The sequence below is a fragment of the Chiloscyllium plagiosum genome, unplaced genomic scaffold (genome assembly GCF_037043375.1).
Source record: "Chiloscyllium plagiosum isolate Xiang-an unplaced genomic scaffold, Cpla_swu_hap1 HiC_scaffold_4, whole genome shotgun sequence".
In the NCBI taxonomy this organism is placed as follows: Eukaryota; Metazoa; Chordata; class Chondrichthyes; order Orectolobiformes; family Hemiscylliidae; genus Chiloscyllium; species Chiloscyllium plagiosum.
In genome coordinates, this window is record NW_028270142.1 from 87,715,399 (window position 1) to 87,736,433 (window position 21,035).

The window sequence follows — 21,035 nt, forward strand, 5'->3', positions numbered from 1 at the left end:
TCCATGCCACAATCTCTATGACTTTATGACTCTTGGATTCCTTTGAAAATGGAAAATTCCATGCTATGGCTTTGATTTCAAAGGTTAGACCATCAATACAAGTTGTCAATAATGGTCTCAGCATTCACTTGAGGTGAGGCCTCACTTGTTGTCTTCTTCCTCTTTGAATAAATACCCTATACTCCAAAGCTGAACTTTATCTTGCAATTTGTCATCTGCTCTGCTACTAATGTCTGACTGTGCCCATTGCACACTCTAATTTATTTCATGTATTATGTGGAACCTTATCAAAGGGCTTATTTAAAAATTGAACGAGTGTGCATAAGCAAGAGTTTTGAGTTCTGTGCTGACTAATCACGATAATGTTGTTGGTACCTTGACTTTTTTTTTTAAACCTTTAATAGGGATTCCTATTGCATTTTTTACTACATGAAGCAGACAAGTCTACAATTCCCCACACATATTCAATCTCTTTAAATACAGGAATAATGTTATCTGTCGGTGGTTTCCCCCTTCAACTTTCTCTAGCTAATTAACAATGTATAGTAATGCTGCTATCATCTCTCCTCAAGATTCTTAAAAATTGCACAAGTACAATTAATCTGGATGTAAGTTTGCTCGCTGAGTTGGAAGGTTCGTTTTCAGATGTTTCGTCACCATACTAGGGAACATTATCAGTAAGCCTCCGATGAAGTACTGGTGTTATGTCACTCTTTCTATTTATGTTTTTCAATTTCTTTGGGTGGTGATGACATTTCCTGTGTTGACGGCATTCTTTCCTGTTCCTTTTCTCAGAGTGGCAGATGGGATCCAAGTCAATGTGTTTGTTGATAGAGTTCTGGTTGGAATGCCATGCTTCCAGGAATTCTCGTGCGTGTTTCTGTTTGGCTTGTTCTGGGATGGATGTGTTGTCTTTCCCCATCTATATGTAAGGATATGAGTGATAGTGGGTTATGTCTTTTTGTGGATAGTTGATGTTCATGTATCCTGGTGGCTAGTTATCTACCTGAATGTCCAATGTAGTGTTTGTTACAGTTCTTGCACGGTATTTTGTAAAAGAAGATTGTTTTGCTTGTTGTCTGTATAAGGACTTTTAAGTTCATTAGCTGCTGTTTTAATGTGTTGGTGGGTTTGTGGGCTACCATGATGCTAAGAGGTCTGAGTAGTCTGGCAATCATTTTCAAGATGTCTTTGATGTAGGAGAGAGTGGCGAGGGTTTATGGGTACCTTGTGTCTGCTTGTTTGGGTTTGATACTGAGAAATTGGCGGACTGTGTTCATTGGGTACCCATTCTTTTTTAATACACTGTACAGGTGATTTTCCTCTGCTCTTCGTAGTTCCTCCGTGCTGCAGTGTGTGGTGATTCATTGAAATAATGTTCTAATGCAGCTTCGCTTGTGGGTGTTTGGATGATTTTTTTCTGTAGTTCAGCATTTGGTCTGTATGAGTTGTTTTCCTGTAGATGCTGGTTTGAAGTTCCCCATTGCCTGTTCGCTCTACTGTGACATCTAGGAATGGCAGTTTGTTGTTGTTTTCCTCTTTAGTGAATTCTATGCCAGTAAGGAAATTGATGATGGTCCTGAAGGCTTCCTCTAATTTCTTCCATTTAGTGACAACAAAGGCGTCATCCACGTAGCGGGCACAAAGTTTGGGTTGGATGGTTGGCAGAGCTGTTTGTTCGCATCTCTGCATTACTGTCTTTGCTAAGAACTGTGATATTGGAGATCCCATGGGTGTTCCGTTGGTTTGTCTGTAGGTTTTATTATTGAAGGTGAAGTGGGTGGTAAGGCAGAGGTCCACTAATTTGATGACGTTGTCATTGCTGATAAAGTTGGTGACGTTTGGATCTTTTGTTCTTCTAACAGCATGGTCAGTGTTTCTTTGACAAGGTTGATGTTGGTGGATGTGAGCAGCGCTGTTACACCAAAGGAGACCATTATTTCATCTTCTTCTATCTTTGTGTCTTTGGTATTCAACTAGCCACAAAAAGACATGATGCACTTACGTACAGATGAGGAAGGACACCACTTTGGGACAACACATCCATCCTAGGACAAGCCAAACAGAGACACACACGAGACTTCCTAGAAGCTTGGCATTCCAACTGGAACTCTATCAACAAGCACACTGATGTGGATCGTATCTACTACCTTCTGAGAAAAAGGATAGGAAATGAAATCACCAACCCAAGGGAACCTAAACACATTAATACAAAGCGGGACATGACACCACTGCTTCACTGGAGGCTCACTGATGCTACCTAGTATGGCGACGAACATCTGAAAATGAATCTTCCAGCTCAGCAAGCAAACTTACATCCAGAACCTGACAAGATGGAGGACAGGAAAAATTTCTGGCTGTAACAGCTGCTCCTTTTTTGACGTATTTTAGGTGCTAGAGGGGATTTCCTTGAATTCTAGGAGCAACAATTACTGTTTTATATGCTGTTGCATTGTTTTGGAACTTTGGAGAGAAAGAAAAGTCAAAACAACAGCACTTTTAAAAGAGAAAGAACACACAAAGGAAGCAGATGGTGAGGTCAGGGCAACAGAGAGAGCGAGCGAGAGTCAGAGATCGAGAGTGAGAGATCGAGAGAAAACCTGCACAGTTACTGCCTCTGCTGTTTGAATTCATGTATCGCTGGACATCGGAGTGCATCTGGGAAAATTATCAAACTAGTGAAATTCACAACTGATGTTGGAGGAACTGTTGGGCGAAGTTCACAGCACAGAATCAGATAAGTTAATCGTTGTTTTAAGTGTGGCCTACAGAGAATCTGCAGTAGTGAGTAGAATGGGTTCTTTCTTGCTTATATGTTTTTGGAGATGTGTGTCTTGATTAAACGTAAAATATAAGCCATAACTATTGATTTACCCTGGGGCAGTGTTTGTAGAGGAATAAGATGGCGTTATTTTCTGGGTCTGTAGATTGTGAAGGAGCAAAAATGGCCTTTAATACAGTGATATGTACTTCTTGTCAGGTGTGGGAGTTTAAAGAGATGCGTGGCAGTTATAAGAAGGGGGGACAGTCTCACATACAGTCACATAGATGGGTTAACTCCAGGAAAGGTAAGAAAGGTAGGCAGCTAGTGCAGGAGTCTTTTGTGGATATACCCATTTCAAACAGATATGCTGTCTTGGAAAATGTAGGTGGTGATGGATAGCACGAACAGCCAAGTTTCTGGTATTGAGACTGGCTCTAATGCTACAATGGGTACGTCGGGTTCCAAGAGGTCAATCGTTTAGGGGATGCTCTAGTCCGAGGTACAGACTGACGTTTCTGTGGCCAGCAGTGAAAAGGCAGAATGGTGTGTTGTTTCCCTGGTGCCAGGATCAAGGATGCCTCAGAGAGGGTGCAGAATGTTCTCAAAGGGGGAGAGGGGCCAGCAAGAGGTCATTGTCCACATTGGAACCAACGACATAGGAAGGGAAAAGGTTGAGATTCTGAAGGGAGATTATAGAGTTAGGCAGAAATTTACAAAGGAGGCTCTTGAGAGTAGTAATATCTGGATTACAACAGGATCGGGACCAGATGGGCCAATGGGCTGACTCTATGACTACTCCTGGTGCTATGATCTAATGAGGGCAGGAACAGGAGGATAGAGCAGATAAATGCTTAGCTGAGGAGCTGGTGTACGGGAGAAGAATTCACATTTTTGGATCATCGGAATCTCTTCTGGGGTAGAAGTGACCTGTACAAGAAGGATGGATTGCTCCTAAATTGGAAGTGGACTAATATACTGGCAGGGAAATTAGCTAGAGCTGCTCGGGAGGATTTAAACTAGTAAGGTTGGGGATAGGACCCAGGGAGATAGTGAGGAAAGAGGTCAATCTGAGACTGGTACAGTTGAGAACAGAAGCGAGTCATACAGTCAGGGCAGGCAGGGACAAGGTAGGACGAATAAACTGAACTGCATTTATTTCAATGCAAGGGGCCTAACAAGGAAGGCAGATGAACTCCGGGCATGGTTAGGGACATGGGACTGGGGTATCATAGCAGTTACAGAAACATGGCTCAGGAATGGGCAGGACTGGCAGCTTAATGTTCCAGGATACAAGTGCTACAGGAAGGATAGAAAGGGAGGCAAGAGAGGAGGGGGAGTGGCATTTTTGATAAGGGATAGCATTACAGCTGTGCTAAGGGAGGATATTCCCGGAAATACATCCAGGGAAGTTATTTGGGTGGAACTGAGAAATAAGAAAGGGATGATCACCTTATTGGGATTGTATTATAGACCCCCTAATAGTCAGAGGGAAATTGAGAAACAAACTTGTAAGGAGATCTCAGCCAACTGTAAGATTAATAGGGTGGTTATGGTAGGGGATTTTAACTTGCCAAACATAGACTGGGACTGCCACAGTGTTAAGGATTTAGATGGAGAGGAATTTGTTAAGTGTGTACAAGACAATTTTCTGATTCAGTATGTGGATGTACCGACTACAGAAGGTGCAAAACTTGACCTACGCTTGGGAAACAAGGCAGGGCAGGTGACTGAGGTGTCAGTGAGGGAGCACTTTGGGGCCAACGACCATAATTCTATTCGTTTTAAAATAGTGATGGAAAAGGATAGACCAGATCTAAAAGCTGAAGTTCTAAATTGGAGAAAGGACAGTTTTGATGGTATTAGGCAAGAAAGCTGATTGGAGGCAGATGTTTGCAGGTAAAGGGACGGCTGGAAAATGGGAAGCCTTCAGAAATGAGATAACGAAAATCCAGAGAAAGTATACTCCTGTCAGGGTGAAAGGAAAGGCTGGTAAGTAAAGGGAATGCTGGATGACTAAAGAAATTGAGGGTTTGGTTAAGAAAAAGAAGGAAGCCTATGTAAGGTATAGACAGGATAGATCGAGTGAATCCTTGGAAGAGTATAAAGGAAGTAGGAGTATACTTAAGAGAGAAATCAGGAGGACAAAAAGGGGACAGGAGATAGCTTTGGCAAATAAAATTAAGGAGAATCCAAAGAGTTTTTACAAATACAAAAAGGACAAAAGGGTAACTAGGGAGAGAATAGGACCCCTCAAAGATCAGCAAGGCAGTGTTTGTGTGGAGCCGCTGAAAATGGGGAAAGATATTAAATGAGTATTTTGCATCAGTATTTACTGTGGAAAAGGATATGGAAGATATAGACTGTAGGGAAATAGTTGCTGACATCTTGCAAAATGTCCATATTAGAGAGGAGGAAGTGCTGGATGTCTTGAAATGGTTAAAGGTGGCTAAATCCCCAGGACCTGATCAGGTGTACCAAAGAACTCTGTGGGAAGCTAGACAAGTGATTGCTGGGCTTCTTGCTGAGATATTTGTATCATTGATAGTCACGGTGAGGTGCCTGAAGGCTGGAGGTTGGCTAATGTGGTGCCACTGTTTAAGAAGGGTGGTAAGGACAAGCCAGGGAACTATAGGCCAGTGAGTCTGACGTCAGCGGTGGACAAGTTGTTGGAGAGAATCCTGAGGGACAGGATGTACATGTATTTGGAAAGGCAAGGACTAATTAGGCATAGTCAACATGGCTTTGTGCGTGGGAAATCACGTCTCTCAAACTTGATTGAGTTTTTTGAGGAATTAACAAAGAGGATTGATGAGGGCAGAGCAGTAGATGTGATCTATATGGATGTCGGTAAGGCGTTCGACAAGGTTCCCCATGGGAGACTGATTAGCAAGGTTAGATCTCACGGAATACAGGGAGAGCAAGCCATTTGGATACAGAACTGGCTCAAAGGTAGAAGACAGAGGGTGGTGGTGGAGGATTGTTTTTCAGACTGGAGGCCTGTGACCAGTGGAGTGCCACAAGGATCAATGCTGGGTCCTCTACTTTTAATCATTTACACAAATGATTTGGATGCGAGCATAAGAGGTACAGTTAGTAAGTTTGCAGATGACACCAAAATTGGAGGTGTAGTGGACAGCGAATATGGTTACCTCAGATTACAACAGGATCTTAACCAGATGGGCCAACGGGCCGAAAAGTGGCAGATGGGGTTTAATTTAGATAAATGCGAGGTGCTGCATTTTGGGAAAGCAAATCTTAGCAGGACTTATACACTTAATGGTAAGGTCCTAGGGAGTGTTGCTGAACAAAGAGACCTTGGAGTGCAGGTTCATAGCTCCTTGAAAGTGGAGTCGCGGATAGATAGGATAGTGAAGAAGGCGTTTGGTATGCTTTCCTTTATTGGTCAGAGTATTGAGTACAGGAGTTGGGAGGTCATGTTGTGACTGTACAGGACATTGGTTAGGCCAGTGTTGGAGTATTGTGTGCAATTCTGGTCTCCTTCCTATCGGAAAAATGTAGTGAAACTTGAAAGGGTTCAGAAAAGATTTACAAGCATGTTGCCAGGGTTGGAGGATTTGAGCTATAGGGAGAGGCTGAACAGGCTGGAGCTATTTTCCCTGGCACATCAGAGGCTGAGGGATGACCTTATAGAGGTTTACAAAATTATGAGGGGCACGGATAGGGTAAATAGGCAAAGTCTTTTCCCTAGGGTTGGGGCGTCCAGCACTAGAGGGCATAGGTTTAGGGTGAGAGGGGAAAGATATAGAAGAGACCTACGGGGCAACTTTCTCACACAGAGGGTGGTACGTGTATGGAATGAGCTGCCAAAGGATGTGGTGGAGGCTAGTTTGCAACATTTAAGAGGCATTTGGACGGGTATATGAATAGGAAGGGTTTGAAGGAATATGGGCCGGGTGCTGGCAGGTGGGACTAGATTGGGTTGGGATATCTCGTCGGTATGGACAGGTTGGACCGAAGGGTCTGTTTCCATGCTGCACATCTCTATGACTCTGAGCGACAAATCTTCTCAAAACTCACAATTAATCTGGACCTGAAGGATTATCTTCTTGAGTTTAATTGGCTTATTGGCTTCTATCTCAAAATGTGGTTAAAATATTTCCAATCTCATTTGACAATGCCACATCCACTCAATCTGTATCCCTGAGAAATACTAAAACAAAATATCTAAATACTTCTGCTATCTAAACATTAATGATTTCATCCTTGTTCCTACCAATTGTCATCCTAAGATATTTTTATATTTGTGTAACTACAGGATGTTTTACCATTTTGCATTAATCTCATTAATAGAATTTCATGTTCCATTAACTGTTCAATTTTTTTTACTTCATTCCTAGTTTCTTCTTACTCTCACTTAGAGTCACAGAATCAGATCCCTCGGTCCAACCAGTCCACGCCAACCATAATCCCAAACTAAACTAGTCCCACCCGCCTGCTCCTGAACCATCTCCATTCAAACCTTTCCTATTCATGTATGTATTCAAATGTCTTTTAAACGTTGTAATTGTACATTTTCTCAAGAACTTCATTCCACACGCGAACCACCCTCATTGCAAAACATTTGCCTCGTCGGTCTTTTTAAATCTCACTCCTGTCACCTTAAAAAATGTGCCCCCCAGACTTGAAATGCTCCATCATCGGGAAGCGACAACTACCATTAATTCTATACCTCTCATTATTTTATAAACTTCTATAAGGTCACCTCTCAACCTCCTTTGCTCCAACAAAAAGAGTCTTTACCTATCCAGCCTTTCTTTATAACTCAAACCTTCCATACGGGGCAACATCCTGGTAAATCTCTTCTGTACCCTCTCCAGCTTGATAATATCTTTCCTATAACTGGGCAACCAGAAATGGACACAGGATTCCAGAAGAGGCCTCACCAATGTCCTGTACAACTTCAACATGACTTCCCAATCCCTATACTCAAACGACTGAGCATTGAAGACAAACGTGCCAAAGATCTTGTCTATATGTGGTGCGAACTTCAAATAATTACATACCTGCACCCGTAGGTTCCTCTGTTCTGCAAAACTATCCAAAGCCCTATCATTAATTGTATAAGCCCTATCCTTCTTGTTGTATCTAATGCAATACCTCACATTTATCCAGCTTGAACTCCATCTTGTTATACTTTCTCATTGTGTCCACATACATGATGTATGTTCACTTTCTTTACCTTAAAGTAACTGTTATTCCATAATATTTAGGTAAAAAAGGGTTTTCTTGGAGCATCCTCAGTGTTTTATTGAAGCTCTTAAGGAAATAACATTCGTGTTGGAAATGGATCATTCTCCCAGTTTGAGGGGAGTAGCAGGATGAGTTTCACTATCTGCACCATCAGGTCATGCACTTCAGACCCCAGACAGAATTGAGAGATTCCGAAAGCTATTCTAATATGTTTAGCTTCAACTTAAACCAAGTCCTCCTATACCATAAAGTTCCATATTCACCAAACTTTATGGTTTTTCTGAACAAGATTAACAATGTATGGCCAATTATGGCCAAAATAAACTCAAAATGCCCAATGTCAAAATAGTAACACAAATGAAGAGCAGTTTATGTAAAACTTTTTTTCATTAATATTAATGAAAGGCCTTTTGCTTTCTTATTGACACTTACCCACAGTTACTGGCTTCCAGTGAATGTGATCCAGCATCAAAAATGGGTACCTTCCCCATAATAAACATAATAATTTCTGATCTTTGATAATCTGGAAGACTACTCCCAAAAAAGCCTAAAATAAAACAATGAACGTAGCACTGAGCTTTGATATCAATAATGCACAGTTATCAGGTTGTACAATAAAACTTACACATATCAGAACAATACCTCAAATGAAAGTTTAGTCAATTAAAAGCAAAATATAAACTTTGGATCTCTAGTATGGAATCTAATACCTAATTTGCAGATGACAAAAAAACTGAGGATATAGTTTACTCTGAATAGGAAAAGAAACCTCAGGAGGTTAATAGGTGAAATTTATGTAACGTTTTTGACAGTACCTTTCTCCTCTGTTTCTCTTTGTCAGATCAGTGAAGGTCAGGGAAATGCCACCACCTCTAACATTCAATCAAAGACATATATTCTGACTATCATATATGCTACTGTTCCTTTGTTTTTGGTGAATCAAAATTCTGAAAAATCTGATCTAACACCACTGCTGGAGTTCTGTCAGCATGTGGCTTTTTAAATATCACCCAATATCTATTGAAGACTAAATAATTATTCCAGAAGGCAGGTGTGGACTTTTATTTTGGGTATCTATTGATAAGTGGGTTGACCTTTGCTGAAGCTTTTTATTTAATTTCGGAACTTCCAAAATAATACAGCAGGTGTGGGTGAAATGTAGCAATCAAAATGCACAGGAGTGGTGGGTAAATTAGCAAATTCCCAAAACAGTTGGGAAAATTCAAACACAAGGATGACTAAAGGAAAGGTAGCCCCATAAAGTAGAATGGATAGAATCTCTGAGAAGTTGTTCCTCTAATCTCAGATGGGCTTTCTTCCAGCAGAGGGAGGCTGCAAAGAAATTACAGGAATTTCAAACCAGCCTAAGGAATATGCGGTTAACTAAGAGACAGAAAAAAATACTTAAAGCACTGAGATAAAGAATCTTTTGAATGTGGAATATCTAGCTTAAGGCTGCATATCTTCAAGAGCTACTTCATGGAGAGAAACACATCACTTCTGTTCTGGCAGGATGCTTATTCGACAAAAATGAGAATCAGAAATGTAAAGGACAATGCATGGCTTAAAAGAACTTACAAACATTTTAGTTTACACTTATAAACTGATCTGTAGCTATAGAGAAGTGTGAAACAGAAACATTAAGATCATCAATATTGAGGCAAGGAATTTGCCCATTCATACCTTGTCTGGTCTACATATGACTCTAGGCTTACAGAAATGTGGTAGATTCTTAACTGCTCTCTGAAATGGCCTAGCAGGCCACTCAGTTCAAAGGTAATACAAGATAGGCAACAAATGTTCGCCTTCCCAGCAACGTGAACATTACAGAACACGAGAAAGGAAAGCTATTACCAAATATTTCCATATCTCATGTTGAAGTCTTTTTTTTCTAATTCACCCACAGGATATGAGCATCAATTGTTGACCAACACTAATTGCCCTTGAAAACGTGATGAGCTTTTGTAGACCTAATTAATTGTAATAATTAATCAGTTAATCCAACATGGTCTTATCCTAACAATCAGCAAAGAAGGTGAATTAGATGGATCTTGGTCCTTTGTTGTCTAATAGTCTTAAATTGAATCAAACACATCAGCAACCGTTATTGGATGAAAAAAACATGATTCCTTTAAAAGCTTCGCCTAAAATCTGCATCTCTGCCTTCTCGGCAGAGTCAGGATGTGATTGTGTCTGTGCACTTTCTCGACAAATTACACTTTTCATGCTTGGTAAATCAGCCAATGTAGACCTCTCTAAACTTTCAATCTTTGCATGCAAGATGCTGGTTGAACAGTAATTATGGTTGAAGGTGCATATTCTGGAAGTTCTCATCAGTTTTGCATCCTCCCTTCTTAAATTCCTGCCCTCTCTTTAAATTGGCTTTTCAACAGTTGATGTAAACTGTGGGATTTATTTTCATAATTGTTATTTTAGTTGCTCAACCTTGGATTTCAGGGTTTGAATTCATAACTGGTGGGTTATTCAGTTTGTCATTAGTTAATCATTAACATGTAAATATTTCTGTAGTCAGAGTGATCACTTTTTAAAAATATATAGTTTCTGATGCCTGGCTGAACAGTGAATGGGTTTTAGTACATTAATCAACTTCGGTTTATTTTAGCTAGCTTGTGACCCAGCTTGGTAAATAATGGGGTGTCAAAGATTTGTTAGAAATCCCTGTGCTTTTTCCCCTCAAAGCTTGGGGATGGCGCTCTTTGCTGAAACAGAAAGACTTTTAGTTTCACTTTGAAATACCAGGTTGTGTTAGTCCTGTAAAAACCTTGGAATAAGATAACTGTACAGAGCAGTGCTCGCGAGAAGAGGAAGATATAGTGAGTTATAGTTACATAGTAAAGTATTAATGTTATTTCCAGATCAAATAAAACCCCAGAAGTGGTTATTTAAGCTGTATGAGTGAAGTTCAAGTGTATGATAGCTCCAGGAACAAACTATTGCAGTTCCAGTGATAATGCTTTGCAAACTGTACCAGTGTTATAGATATCGTATAAAACCTGTTTGGCTGCTTTTCAGTTTATAACGCAGCATTTTGGGATTAAACACACACTCTTACTGTGTGTTTAAATTATTTGAATTTGCATTAGTTTGGATTTTTTTTGTTAAAATAAAATCAGTATCACTGCATGCTTATGGTTCAGTAGCAGACCACTGTCAAAACAAATACATAAAATTATGATCAACAAGCCAGGTTTCTGCTTGGGATAGGAGTTGTCTGTAAAATTCTGATGGGATCATAGCAGTAAGAAATATATTTTGCATCATCAGCTTGCCAGGTTAATTTTTACAAAGCAGCCTAGGAAAATGGAACTCTTAATACATCAATTTTTTTTCCCCTATCACACCACTTATACCAGAGATAACCATCACCTTCTCCCAACTCAGCATTAATATAGTCATGGGCATAGAGAGTCAGGTTAGTAACCAGACTTAAAATATACTAAAATGAGACCTGTTAAATAATCTCACACCATTTGGACTTCCCAGGAACTTAAGAAAAACATCAAAAGTAGATTTAGGGACAGAAACTATTGCCTTTTAGTTGCAACTTGATTGCATTAAAGATAAGCTGTCCAGCTTTTAGGTTATGTACAAATATCAGAATGTACAATGTTCTTTGCCATGCGGTCCATTACAATCAACAGAATAACCACTGGGCTGCAAGGTAAGTATCACACAGCAATACTTGTCTGAGATTATTAATTATTAGATTAGCAATGAAATATTTTCACTGCAAGTCTTTACTAAGAACTCTTTAGCAGGTGTTGTCTCATGCAGGGATTTTCTTCCCTCTATATGCGCTCAAGTACATGCAAATTAAGCTCAATTAATGTGGTGAAATAACAACTTCACAAGTGTTTAATACTTGGTATCACTATGGAAACGGCTGAATCGTTAAGAATATTTTAACAGCATTTTCTGGCAGGAGGCATTTAGACACCCACATGAATAGGCAGAGAATAGAGGGATATGGAGCATATACACAGCAGATGGGATTAGCTTCGAATGGCTTCATCTTCAGCAGAGAGATGGTAGGCCAAAGGGCCTGTTCCTGTACTGTACTACACTATGTTCTATGACTGTCGGCTATAGCTACTTTCACAGTAATTACAGACCCTAAAACCAGCTCAACTTCCTATTGCACTCTAGCATTGATATTGTAAATCTCTTAAGACTGTGTAGTTACTCAAATGTTGGTTGAAGAAAATACGTTTGAATCTAACAGGAATTAACTTCATAATAATATTAGCATTCCTCGAAATCATGAAAGTGAATGTTACAAAAGTCCCAGAGGATCAGAGACTGCTCTCTCATTAGAGTTGTGAGTTTAACCCAAGGATTAAAGTTTTAGTGTAAAGTCATGGTATGAGAAGGACTTTAGGTTCAGTGCTCTATCCCATTAAGATTTATACAGATAATATGTACAGTGAGAATCATGACTCAAATTAGTGCAATCAGAAATGACATGGAAATTTCACACTGGTGATTCCTGTACTCACCAATAGTCTGGATAATTGTATCCTGAACTAATTTCTCATCATTGCTTGTCGAAAAACCACCAGGAGAACTACATTCACCGGATAACTCAAAATCAACACTGAGGCGCAAGTGTTTCAACAATGTGTTAAATACCTCCAAAACAGTTGGACCTATTTCAATAAAAAGATCAAATTAGTATTCATTGAAATATTTGCATTTACTGTGTAATTTAGTTTTAGGAAAAGAAGAAACTTAGAAATAAAAATACTCAAATTATTCAATCCTGATCACATGCAAAACGAGAAACCTATCTTCTCCTCAGTTTGGCAGAAAACACTTACAATATCAAAAGCAATAAAATTATACTTGAATAAAGAAAATTTAAGAAAGGAAATTTTGAGCCAAAAAGCCAAATAGTTCATAAGGCTCATATAGCAACCTTTGTTTCCTTTGCCTGGGAAAAATCCAAGGAAGGTTACTTAGGAAGAAAACTGGCAGAGCGATTTTGCTCACTTTATGGAGCTTGGGGAATAAACAAATATCTGATTTCTTTCAGTTTCAAAAAAATCGGTGAATTCCAAGACTTGTGGACAATACTTTGGAGGCTGGATGTACAAATGAAGTTGCGTTTTGGGACACTTGGAATGACCAATGGGCAATGCTCAGGAGGTTTAAATTTCTCGAGGGCAAGTTCTTGCTCCCTGGATCCTGTACAAACATCTTAGACTCTGTGCTCGGGCCAAAACTTTTAGATAATTCCACTGCACTTAGATGGACTGTTACCCAAAAAAAATCAAATAAATTAAAAACGTGTTAACACCTGGATAAATGCACAAAACCAATACTGCAATCCTTCCTCCTGACTACGCCCTGTCTTCCCAAGCTAACCATGCTGATGTCTTCCTTACCCCTCACCCATTGACCTACCCACCTATACATTCAACCATCTATCAACTAATATTCAAAGACTGAACCTTTAAACTTATCATAGGTAGCCAGTGACATGAAAAAAAGGGCATTTCCTGTCTTGCTCCAACTCAACTCTGACAGAATTCCCAAGGATGGTGTGTTGAGCTTTTCTTTAACAGCCAGGAGCAGAATATCTCAGAAGAAATATGCACAAAGTTCAGGTTGGAGGAATCGTGGAGTACAGTGGAAAACCACTCATCATTGCCGCTGCTCAGAAGATTTGGAACATTTCCAATCACAGCAGACAAAGGCAATAATACACATTTAGAAAAGTTGGCAAAGTTACAGTGGAAACAAAGCAGGTGGCACAATTTCTTTCCTAAATGTTCTGCAGGACTTGTATAAAAGGAAGTTCCTTAATTGTTGGGCGATTTGACTAATCGACTTTCCATTCACTAGTGTCAGTTAGTCTACACTTTACACAAGACGACAACTGAAATCCGAAAGTGCTATGTTCAGAGAAATGGTAGGGCAAGTAAAAACAGAAATGGGACCAGTGCATATGTGGTGAAGAAATAAACAGCGAAAATTAATCCTCTGCACTAAATGGAAGCAGTCCAAATCGATGATTTATTTTTCTAAATGTCAGTTCTGCTTACCAATAGAACCTTTGGCTGCTATAGCCACAGTCTCTAAAAGGACCTGTACAATGCCTGCTCGGACCCTTGGAGAATCTTTGTTGTGAGTGTCCAGATGTCGAAGAATCTGCTGAATGACGTGATGAGAATGCTGAGCCTGTAATGTTGGAAGTATTGAAATAAAATTTAGACAGAAATATTTCTTTTGTATGAAATAGAAACAAAAGTGAAAACATTTTCTTGCAAGCAAATGAACAGGTTGATTAGAAAATACCTAAGATGAAAGGAACAATCCAGTTTGAAAAGCAAGCAGCAATATGCAATATTAAATTCATTGAACAAAGCTCTCACGTTAAAGTGATGGAAAGAGTCATCGACCATGCTATTAAGCAGCACTTTGTCAATAAGCTCATTCAGTTTGAGCTCTGCCAAACCCACTTGGCTTCTGATTTCATTACAGCTTTGACTTAAACAGAAACAAAAGAGCTAATTTCAAAATGTGAGGCAAGAGTAACTGCCCTTGACATCAATGATGATTTGGGTTAAGCAGCCTCAGCAAAACTGAAGTCAACTGGACCAGGGGAAAGCTCTTTACTCGTGCTGAGTCATATCAAGCACAAAGGAAAATGATTCTGTTTGTCAAAGGTCACTCATCTTAGCCCCACCATGAGAGTTCCTCAGGAGATAACCATCTGCAGCTGCTTGATCAATGATGTTCCCTCCATCATCAGAAGTGGAGAGGTTTATTGTTAAGGGAAGTATTCAATACCACTCATTACTCCTCAGACATGAAGTGGTCTGTGTCCACATTCCAAGAGACCTGTTCAACACTGAGGCTTTGGCTAATAAGTGGCAAGTGATATTCACACTTACAAGTGCCAGAATGATGGCCTCCATGAAAAAGAATGGAACCATCTCCCTTTCACATTCAACAGCATTAACATGACAAAACCTCCCGTTAACCAAGGTCATGGGGTGGGTCTGCTTGACCAAGACCTGAATTAGAATTCAACTTTTGTGAGATTCAAACATGATGATGGGGATGAAAACCTTACTTTAAAGGGAACAATGTTATGAAATTACGTCCTTCAGGGAGTTTTGCCCACCATTAGAGCCCATTAGCAATTTGGATACAGTGTCTTAACTCTTGATTCACCCTCCTGGCAAGGCAAATTTCCCCATCAGAAAGGTAATCAAGTAACATTAGCCCTAATGGATAAATGCCAGATTCATCTCTTTCCAAGAATACTGCAATATATTAGGCAATTAATATGAAGTTAGAATACCATTTCTGAAGTATAAATCTTTGCTTGTATTCTAATATTTCCTAATATAAGTATGAAATTTCTTCAGTTACGTGCAGTACAGTCAAAAAATAGAACGTGGAAATAAAATCAAAATACAGATAAGCTTTTGTACTATTAGAGTTGATTATATTTTTAAAAACTTTGTTTTAGTAGAGAAGAAGACAACACATTAACATAAGATTCCAAGCATTTTCTTTCTTACAAAATGAAGAATCTTGTACACTCACCTGTATAGAATACATTGTAATTTTGAAACAGGAAACAGCAAATGCATTTGGGTCCCAGAGCTGATGGTTGTCTAAATGACTATAAACGTAATAACAAAAAACTCAATTAGCAATCAGTTGAGATGCATTGCAGACTCTAGCAAGAAACCAATAATCTACTGGGTAATAACATGAACAAAGTACATTTGGTATAAATGAGCACAAATTAGAAGATCTACATTTAATTTAGATCATTTACCACAGTATTCGTACCACTTGCACAATATCCTTTAATAACTCAATATTTACTTCTTGAAAGGAAGAGAAAAGCAGTCTGAATGCAAATTTAAGACCACAATGCAAAAAATAAAGCAAAATATATTTTATCTATTCTTTTGGAGTAGAAATGGCCCTGCAATGAGCCTGTTGGTGCTTTGAATTAGCTATTGTTTCAATGAACCTGTGGTTAAGTAAACATCATTTTTGGCTGTGAACTTCTAGCAATGCTGTTGAAAGAATACAGAAACCAGCAAATTATGCAGTTTTGCACTCACAAAGGCAATAACATTTCAAAGGCTATTCTTTAAAAGTTATTTTTTCCATTGTAAAATAAATTATAATTACTTAATATTTCTAAAAATATTTTTTTTAAATAGAAGATACATGGATTGCTTCACCATTACAGAGTAATACACATGCTTATAAAAATACAACTTGGGTCGAGTTCTGACATTAGGATACTACAGCAGTTCAAGCAGATTCCTCTCTGTGTGGTGTGCACAATTTCTCAAGATGCAAGAGTAATATTTAATTGACCCACTCTCATTTTTAACTTCTAGTTGCCCAATTATTTTGAAATATTGTGATAACCTGAACATCAGTGAGTTTACAGATAACACTTTGAATGACTCCTACTTGCTAATGAAATTAACAAAATCAATTCACAATAATACATTTAAATCAGAACAACATTAAATTATTGATTGTAGCCTATTATCTTGTTTTCAACAGTCACGTTAAAGTTACTCACTTGTTTGCATTGGGTATGCCTCAGCAAACATCTGCATGATAAATGCCAATGCTGAAGCTGGAACAGCTGGACCAGAGTTGCTAGACTGGGTATATAGACCTTTAATAGTTCAAACTCCGTCTTTGCTGTGACTGGTATGTCTAATTGTTCACTTCAGGTGATGTGAAATGAACAAACTTGGCTTAATGTTATAGCATGTATGATGGCAGGGATCTCAGCAGTAGGCAGGGAAAGAAGTTATCCAATGCAATTAAACTTACTACCTTTTGGTCTGCAGTCCTTTAGGCTTTGGCATTTCATTTGCTGTTCCTATAATCTTTTGTGCTTTTTTCTTAATCTTCATCAGTCTTTCAGCTGGGGAGCTCCAAACCTCATCATGAGCCTGATGAAAGCAAATGTCCTCTCAATCCTTCTGCCAATTATTTTAAATATAGCCCCTGTTTAATGACCTCTCCTCTAAGGAAAACAAGTCCATTCTAGTCATTGCATCCAGGGACCTGTTAAATTGAAGAACGTTATGATCCCAGTCAATCTTCTTATCAGACAAGTCACATTTTGGACAGGAACATGGCCTTATAAATCTTTTATTTTTGCTTTTAACAAAGTGGTCTCTCACTGAAACATAAGCAGGTAATAATCAAACAAAAAGAAAAATTATCCAAACTATCTACTTTTATTAAAAATAGAGAGTTGACAGGATGGCTGATTTACAATATAGTATAATGTCAACAGTCTGGGTTCAAATCCTACACCGGCTGAGGTTACCATCGAGGATTCTCCTTCTCAACCTCTCCCCTTGCCTGAGAAGTGATGTCATAGGTAGTTTCTTTACTCAATAGTAGGGGCGCGGAACGCCCTGCCTGCAACAGTAGTAAACTTACCAACGTAAGGGCATTTAAATGGTCACTGGATAAACATATGGATGAAAATGGAATAGTGTAGGAAAGATGGGCTTCAGATTCGTTCCAAAGGTTGTTGCAACATCGAGGGCCGAAGGGCCTGCACTGCGCTGTAATGTTCTATGTTCTATGTGGTGACACTCAGGTTAAATCACCAGCAGTCATCTCTCTTTCTAATGAGAGCGCAGCCCTATGGTCTGGCAGACAATGGTGATTTTATTGAACAGAAATTCAGTTTATTTTAAACACACTGTAAAACTATAACACTGTTAATCCTAAATCATTCCTTTGTAAATTGAAAAGAAACAGAATAGTTCTTGTACAGTGCACAAAACATACCACTGGTAAGCAAAAAAAAACACTCATACAACACTCACTTCAGTATCTCCAGGTACCAACACCTCAGTAGGTTTCTGTCACTTGGGACTTCAATGTTTAGATTGGGACTTTAGGTAACATCTTCCTGGATTTATAATACTGCTTAAATGTACTCAGCTTTAAGTAATCTCTTCAGGATTTTATCCCAACACATCTGGTTTGAGACAAATACTAAGTCTTCATTCTAAGATAACCACGGTCCCACATACCTCTCCCTTCTTGGGTGCATTTTTCTACAGCCATCCTTTTCTAAGGACTTTACACGATTGCCCCACTCAAAGTAAAAACAAATTCATGAGTATCTCTCTCACTCTGATTTGAGTGTCTTCTTTAAACCTAAAAAAAGTTCCAGAACTCTTGAACAATCTCCAAGGTCTTATTAGTAACCATAGCAGGTGTAAACAATGCAAAATGAACAGAAGCCCATTAGAACTGCATACAGATTTATTCACTCTGAAGCCAGGCCTCAAAAGACTTTTCAAAAGATGTCACCATGACTACTGAAATACTTAACAAATAATTAACTTCAGACACACTGCTTATTAAGTCAAAAACCAGAAACTTCAACTTTCAATAACATTAAAAACTATACATCACATCACAACTATGCATGAGGTCGCAGCACAACTTGCCCACTAAATTTTCACTTAGTTGCCTTTAGAGTACAGAGATGTACAGCATGGAAACAGACCCTTCGGTCCAACCCGTCCATGCCGACCAGATATCCCAACCCAATCTAGTCCCACCTGCCCGCATCCGGCCCATATCCCTCCAAACCCTTCCTATTCATATACCAATCCAAATGCCTCTTAAATGTTGCAATTGTACCAGCCTCCACCACATCCTCTGGCAGCTCATTCCATACACGTACCACCCTCTGCGTGAAAAAGTTGCCCCTTAGGTCTCTTTTATATCTTTCCCCTCTCACCCTAAACCTATGCCCTCTAGTTCGGGTCTCCCAACCCCAGGGAAAAGACTTTGTCTATTTATCCTATCCATGCCCCTCATAATTTTGTAAACCTCTATAAGGTCACCCCTCAGCCTCCGACGCTCCAGGGAAAACAGCCACAGCTTGTTCAGCCTCTCCCTGTAGCTCAGACCCTCCAATCCTGGCAGCATCCTTGTAAATCTTTTCTGAACCCTTTCAAGTTTCACAACATCTTTCCGATAGGAAGGAGACCAGAATTGCATGCAATATTCTAACAGTGGCCTGACCAATGTCCTGAACAGCCGCAACATGACCTCCCAACTCCTGTACTCAATACTCTGACCAATAAGAGAAAGCATACCAAACACCTTCTTCACTATCCTATCTACCTGCGACTCCACTTTCAAGGAATTATGAACCTGAACTCCAAGGTCTCTTTGTTCAGCAACACTCCCTAGAACCTTACTATTAAGTGTATAAGTCCTGCTAAGATTTGCTTTCCCAAAATGCAGCACCTCGCATTTATCTGAATTAAACTCCATCTGCCACTTCTCAGCCCATTGGCTCATCTGGTCCAGATCTTGTTGTAATCTGAGGTAACCCTCTTCGCTGTTCACTACACCTCCAATTTTGGTGTCATCTGCAAACTTACTAACTGTACCTCTTATGCTCGCATTCAAATCATTTATGTAAATGACAAAAAGTAGAGGACCCAGCACCGATCCTTGTGGCACTCCACTGGTCACAGGCCTCCAGTCTGAAAAACAACCCTCCACCACCACCCACCTTTAAGCCAGTTCTGTATCCAAATGGCTAGTTCTCCCTGTATTCCATGAGATCTAACCTTGCTAATCAGTCTCCCATGGGGAACCTTGTCGAACGCCTTACTGAAGTCAATATACTGCTCTGCCCTCATCAATCTTCTTTGTTACTTCTTCAAAAAACTCAATCAAGTTTGTGAGACATGATTTCCCACGCACAAGGCCATGTTGACTGTCCCGAATCAGTCCTTGCCTTTCCAAATACATGTACATCCTGCCCCTCAGAATTCCCTCCAACAACTTGCCCACCACTGAGGTCAGGCTCACTCGTGTATAGTTCCCGAGCTTGTCTTTACCACCCTTAAACAGTGGCACCACATTTGCCAACCTCCAGTCTTCCGACACCTCACCTGAGACTATCGATGATTCAGATATCTGAGCAAGAGGCCCAGCAATCACTCCTCTAGCTTCCCACAGAGTTCTAGGGTACACCTGATCAGGTCCTGGGGATTTATCCACCTTTAACCATTTCAAGACATCCAGCACTTCCTCCTCTATAATCTGGACATTTTGCAAGATGTCACCATCTATTTCCCTACAGTCTGTATCTTCCATATCCTTGTCCACAGTAAATACTGATGCAAAATATTTAGTATCGCCCCCATTTTCTGTGGCTCCACACAAAGGCCGCCTTGCTGATTTTTGAGGGCCCTATTCTCTCCCTTTTGTCTTAATATACTTGTAAAAACCCTTTGGATTCTCCTTAATTCTATTTGCCAAAGCTATCTCATGTCCCCGTTTTACACTCCCGATTTCCCTCTTAAGTATATTCCTACTTTTGTTATACTCTTCTAAGGATTCACTCGATCTATCCTGTCTATACCTTACATATACTTCCTTCTTTTTCTTAACCAAACCCTCAATTTCTTTAGTTATCCAGCATTCCCCTATAACTACCAGACCTCCCTTTCACCCTGACAGGAATATACTTTCTCTGGATTCTTATCTCATTGCTGAAGGCTTCCCATTTTCCAGCCGTCCCTTTACCTGCAAACATCTGCCTCCAATGAGCTTTTGAAAATTCTTGCCTAATTCTTCTCCAATTTAGAACTTCAGCTTTTAGATCTGGTCTATCCTTTTCCATCACTATTTTAAATCTAATAGAATTATGGTCACTGGCCTCAAAGTGCTCCCCCACTGACACCTCAGTCACTTGCCATGCCTTGTTTCCCCAGCGAAGGTCAAGTTTTGCACCTTCTCTAGTAGGTACATCCACATACTGAATCAGAAAATTGTCTTGTACACACTTAAGAAATTCCTCTCCATCTTAACCCTTAACACTATGGCATTCCCAGTCGATGTTTGGAAAGTTAAAATCCCCTACCATAACTAGGGGAGAAAGTGAGGTCTGCAGATGTGGAGATCAGAGCTGAAAATATGTTGCTGGAAAAGCGCAGCAGGTCAGGCAGCATCCAGGGTACAGGAGAATCGACGATTCCTGAAGAAG

At 39.7% G+C, this 21,035-nt stretch overlaps 1 protein-coding gene across 4 annotated transcripts in view; it reads right to left on the reverse strand.

The window, feature by feature from the left end:
• efr3a (EFR3 homolog A (S. cerevisiae)) overlaps positions 1–21,035 on the reverse strand; it is a 176,493-nt gene that overhangs the window by 54,744 nt on the left and 100,714 nt on the right. For all 4 annotated transcript variants that reach the window (XM_087986460.1, XM_087986459.1, XM_087986458.1 and 1 more), the window contains 4 exons: positions 15,554–15,632; positions 14,041–14,176; positions 12,493–12,642; positions 8,408–8,522 (listed from right to left, as the gene is read on the reverse strand). In XM_087986460.1, coding sequence (XP_087842586.1) covers positions 8,408–8,522; positions 12,493–12,642; positions 14,041–14,176; positions 15,554–15,632 — 480 coding nt within the window. The remainder of the gene's footprint in view (positions 1–8,407; positions 8,523–12,492; positions 12,643–14,040; positions 14,177–15,553; positions 15,633–21,035) is intronic.